We start from the raw sequence: 4,279 nt of genomic DNA, 5'->3' as shown, positions 1-4,279 counted from the left end.
CCCCTTCACCCTTCATCAAGGGAGATTTTTAATCTTGTCAGGAGGTTGGGGCCAGAGGTTGCTCTACTTTCCTTATGGAGAGGAGGTATTGGGCTAAAGTTGTATCTGTTCCCTTAAATATTTTTAGTCTGGGGGATGTAATCAGGTTCAAGCAATGTTTGATCATTGCCATTGTTATTACTGGCGGAAAGAAGGACCTAAGCTCTATTTCCAAGGCTTGACCTCTTCCCCACCAAAAGCCAGTTCCACAATGAATGCTTAGCAAATAGCAAAGAAAACCCAATCATCCAATTTGGTAACAAAACAGAAATCAGAGAATGTATGCACAATATATACGACATATGCCAGACAATACAGAATGAAGAAATATTCCTATTAGGAATGAGAGAACTCATTTCACCTGGATCTCACTCAAGAGTAAATTCCCCATTGAAGTCTCATGTAGCAAGTCAGAATAGGACACGATAGAGACTCTCATGTCTTCTCACAGTATTTTCCTTCAGTAACCTGAAGTGAGATTGACCTCTTCAATCCTTCTTAAAGGCGGAAGTGCCCAAATTGACTGAAACCTGAAAGAAAACTTGGAGCTTGAAGAGTCCTGGAGAATATTTGGAGCTTGAGAAGTCCCCAAGAGGACTGAAGAAGTCTGGAATTCTCCCACTCTCTTGCCAACTCTGTCCCCATGGCCTTTATCTCCACCAGTAAGGAGAGAGAGGGTCCCAAACCAATGTTTTTTCAGACAGAGTTTGTATGTTTGTGTCTAAAGCATCCCCACCACCATAATAACGCATCATAGTAGAGTTCTTTGTTTGCCCATTCTTACAATCTGCTTCCTGACTTCTGATGATGTTAGGACTGCATTCTAGCATATGTCTGGAGGAAAGGTTTGGGCTGGTCCTGGTGCTTTTTTCTTAAGATTTTGAATTTTCTTTATTCCAGGATCAGGGACAGGCAACTTTCACTGCTCACAAAGTGCTCTAATAAAGTTCAAAATCTCTTTGCTGTCCTGTTTCTCCTGCTGCCTGAGCTTTGCAACTTCTTGACCTGGGTTCAGCCTGCTCAAGAGTAGGTTGCTGATGTATGCCACCCCTGTCAGCCAGGTAGAAAGGTCTTTTGGTTCTGAGAGGCAGAATTGTAGGCTTTCTGTTTCATTTGGGGTTCCTGCCCTGATTATTGCGCTGAAGGATGAGCTACAAGTTTCTGATTTCCGAACTTCCTCCTTTATCAGAAAGCCTCCCTACCCAGAGCCCTGAAACTTCTTAGACTTAGATGTAGGTATCCTTCTCAGTCTACCCTGAGTCTGTGACCCAGAACTACTCGATGGCACCCGTCCTCCTTGTGGTGCTCTAGTACAGATCTGAGGCTGTCTCAGTATGGATCTCCGAAATCTTCTTGCCTTGGAACATAACTTCTTTCAAGGTATTTCATTATAGAGTTTCTGGCAGTGATCAGTGGATTTTTCGAAGTTGTTAAAGTGCTCCCATGATGGGGTCCTGTCTTGACTCTGTCTCCAATGTCCACAGACCTCCTTATCTGTGTCACTGTGCCAACTTGGGTTGGACAAAGGACTCATTGTGACTTTTTCTGAATTTTGGTCTGGTGCATTCGTTAGATCTGTTTGGAGGGGTTTGTGGATGGGATCTTACCATACTGCTTTGTAACACTCCACCATCTTGGCTCCTTCTTGCTTCCATATGGTTGTTATAGTTTGAAATATTTCTTCGAGAACTATTTGTTCATATTATTTACTATCTATCTATTGGAAAATGGGTCAAGGTCTTAAATATTAAAATATGTTCTGGTATTCAATCATAGGTTTACAGTTATACAATGGGAATATAATCATGAGAAATGCATAATCATTGATGGCACTAAAATAACAAATCACTTGTGCTCTGTTTTCTTCAGAATGCCTGAGAATAAAAGAGAACTTTAAAAAATGAAAGGGGCCAATGAAACCATCGTGACAGAATTTGTCCTGCTGGGCCTTTCCAGCCACCCAAGGCTGGAGACCATTTTCTTTGTTCTGGTGCTGTGGATGTACCTGGTAATCCTTCTGGGCAATGGTATCCTTATCATAGTAACTATCTATGACTCCCACCTGCACACACCCATGTACTTCTTCCTTGGCAACCTCTCCTTCCTGGACATTTGCTACACAACGTCTTCTGTGCCCCTAATTCTAGACAGTTTCCTCACCCCAAGGAAAATAATATCCTTTTCTGGCTGTGCAGTACAAATGTTTCTGTCCTTTGCAATGGGAGCAACTGAATGTGTGCTCCTGAGCACGATGGCATTTGACCGCTATGTGGCCATCTGCAAGCCCCTGAGATACCCTAACATCATGAACAAGGATACTTATGTGTCAATGGCTGCTGGGTCATGGATAGCAGGAGGCATTACCTCTACAGTACAAACCTCTCTTGCAATGAAATTGACCTTTTGTGGAGATAATGTCATCAATCATTTCACATGTGAAATCCTGGCCGTCCTCAAATTGGCCTGTGCAGATATCTTACCTAATGTGATTAGCATGACAGTTGCTGATGTAATTTTTCTGGTTTTCCCAGTGCTGTTCATTTTTATTTCTTACATTTTCATCCTCTCCTCAATATTGAGGATCCCTTCAGCAGAGGGAAGACGCAAAGCCTTTTCCACCTGCTCAGCCCACCTGACTGTGGTGATTGTATTCTATGGAACAATCTTTTTCATGTATGTGAAACCCAAATCTAAGAACTCTCTTGGAGTAAGCAAAGAAGATATTACAGACAAGTTCATCTCCCTGTTCTATGGTGTTGTGACTCCCATGCTCAATCCCTTGATCTGCAGCCTGCGGAACAAAGATGTGAAGACAGCAGTGAAGAATTTGATGGGTCAAAAGCTCTTTGCTGATTGAATTCAGACAATCCTTGGGAAGGAAAGAACATACATACAAAGATGAGCTTGAGAAATATTTAAACAGAAAGGTTCTATGTAACAAAACAAAGAACCTATTTTATTTAGCACTAGTTATAACTGCTATTTCAGACAACGAACTCAGTCTCTAAAGCCAGCTAATGTAAGAAGTACTTTGTCATGGAGGTACACATTTGTCTGATATACCAAGTACAGATAATAATAATAAGCTTTACTGTTCTATTATTGACCCTGAAGAAATAATTCATCTTCAACTACCTTTTTCTTTGCTCATTATTTTTCAGTTATATTCTTGCTGCCTGCTTCAGTTATTCTAGCCTGACCAATATAAAAGTCTGGGTAATATTTAAAGCCACTTAGTTAACCTAAATAGCAGTAAGGCACATGAGTCTGGGAGCTTTGAGCAAGAAAACTTGGAATGGAAAGAGAACCAAGAAAGTTGAACTCTGAAAGAGAAAGAATTCTACCTTATACCTAGTATATAGTAGGTTCTTAGTGTCCTAATTAGAACTTACATTACTAGATTAGAACTAAATTAGAACTTCTACAAAATTTTCTTTTCAACTACTTAATTCACCAAAGAGAAATTTTCTGTGAACTCTTTTCTATCTTTGAGCCATGTAGATACAGAATATTAATATTGTATGCATTGAAGTAAAATCTCAATAAAATTTTTGTCTTATGTAATTTATTTCAATGGCATTTGAATGTTAACTACTATGAAAACTGTCAGATGACAGAAATGTATGATACTTTTAGAATTAAAGACTGAAAATCAAATATATGATAAAATCATGAAAAGTAGTTGTGTTCCAATTAGACATTCATTAATATTATTTGACTAGAGGTTTCAAATCTGTGGTACCTAAAGAAACAATTTGTTAAAAGGAAGGTTCTTTAAAAGTAATTTTTCTATGTATTTTAAAGGTGAAATATTACATAACTAAAAATAAATTACAGGAGAATGGGATTGATTGCTCATACTTTGAGGAATAACTAAATAAATGGTGGTATCTGAATATAATGGAATATTTTTATGCCATCAGAACCTACAAGTGTGATGAATTCACAGAAGGAGCAGACATATAAATTGATCCAAAATGAAGTAAGTAGGGCCAGTAAAACCCCATAAATAATGATTACAACAATGCCAGTGAAAAGGAAAAATAGAAATGGAACATTGGAATTATAATGACCAAACTTGACCAGGCAAAGAGTTGAGAAAATTCATTGTCCTCTCTGAAAATATTCTGAGTGTGGAATATGTTATATAATGTCAACTACAGTTGATTTATTGGTTCCTTTTATTAACTTTCTTTTCTTTTCTTTTAAACAGGTTTTGGCTTTTTGGAGGAAGGATAGA

The 4,279-nt window shown here is 38.5% G+C and overlaps 1 protein-coding gene across 1 annotated transcript; it reads left to right on the top strand.

The window, feature by feature from the left end:
• The first annotated feature begins 1,235 nt into the window (after nt 1–1,235).
• LOC110214587 (olfactory receptor 13C7-like) lies at nt 1,236–3,526 on the top strand. The gene has a single exon (XM_020995574.2). The coding sequence runs from the start codon at nt 1,940–1,942 to the stop codon at nt 2,894–2,896; it is 957 nt and encodes a 318-aa protein (XP_020851233.1). The 5' UTR covers nt 1,236–1,939; the 3' UTR covers nt 2,897–3,526.
• Nucleotides 3,527–4,279: the final 753 nt, after the last annotated feature.

The sequence above is a fragment of the Phascolarctos cinereus genome, unplaced genomic scaffold (assembly GCF_003287225.1).
Source record: "Phascolarctos cinereus isolate Bilbo 61053 unplaced genomic scaffold, phaCin_HiC Scaffold_4;HRSCAF=312, whole genome shotgun sequence".
NCBI lineage: Eukaryota > Metazoa > Chordata > Mammalia > Diprotodontia > Phascolarctidae > Phascolarctos > Phascolarctos cinereus.
The sequence above is the reverse complement of the archived record's forward strand: the minus strand, read 5'-3'. Positions and strand labels throughout refer to the sequence as shown.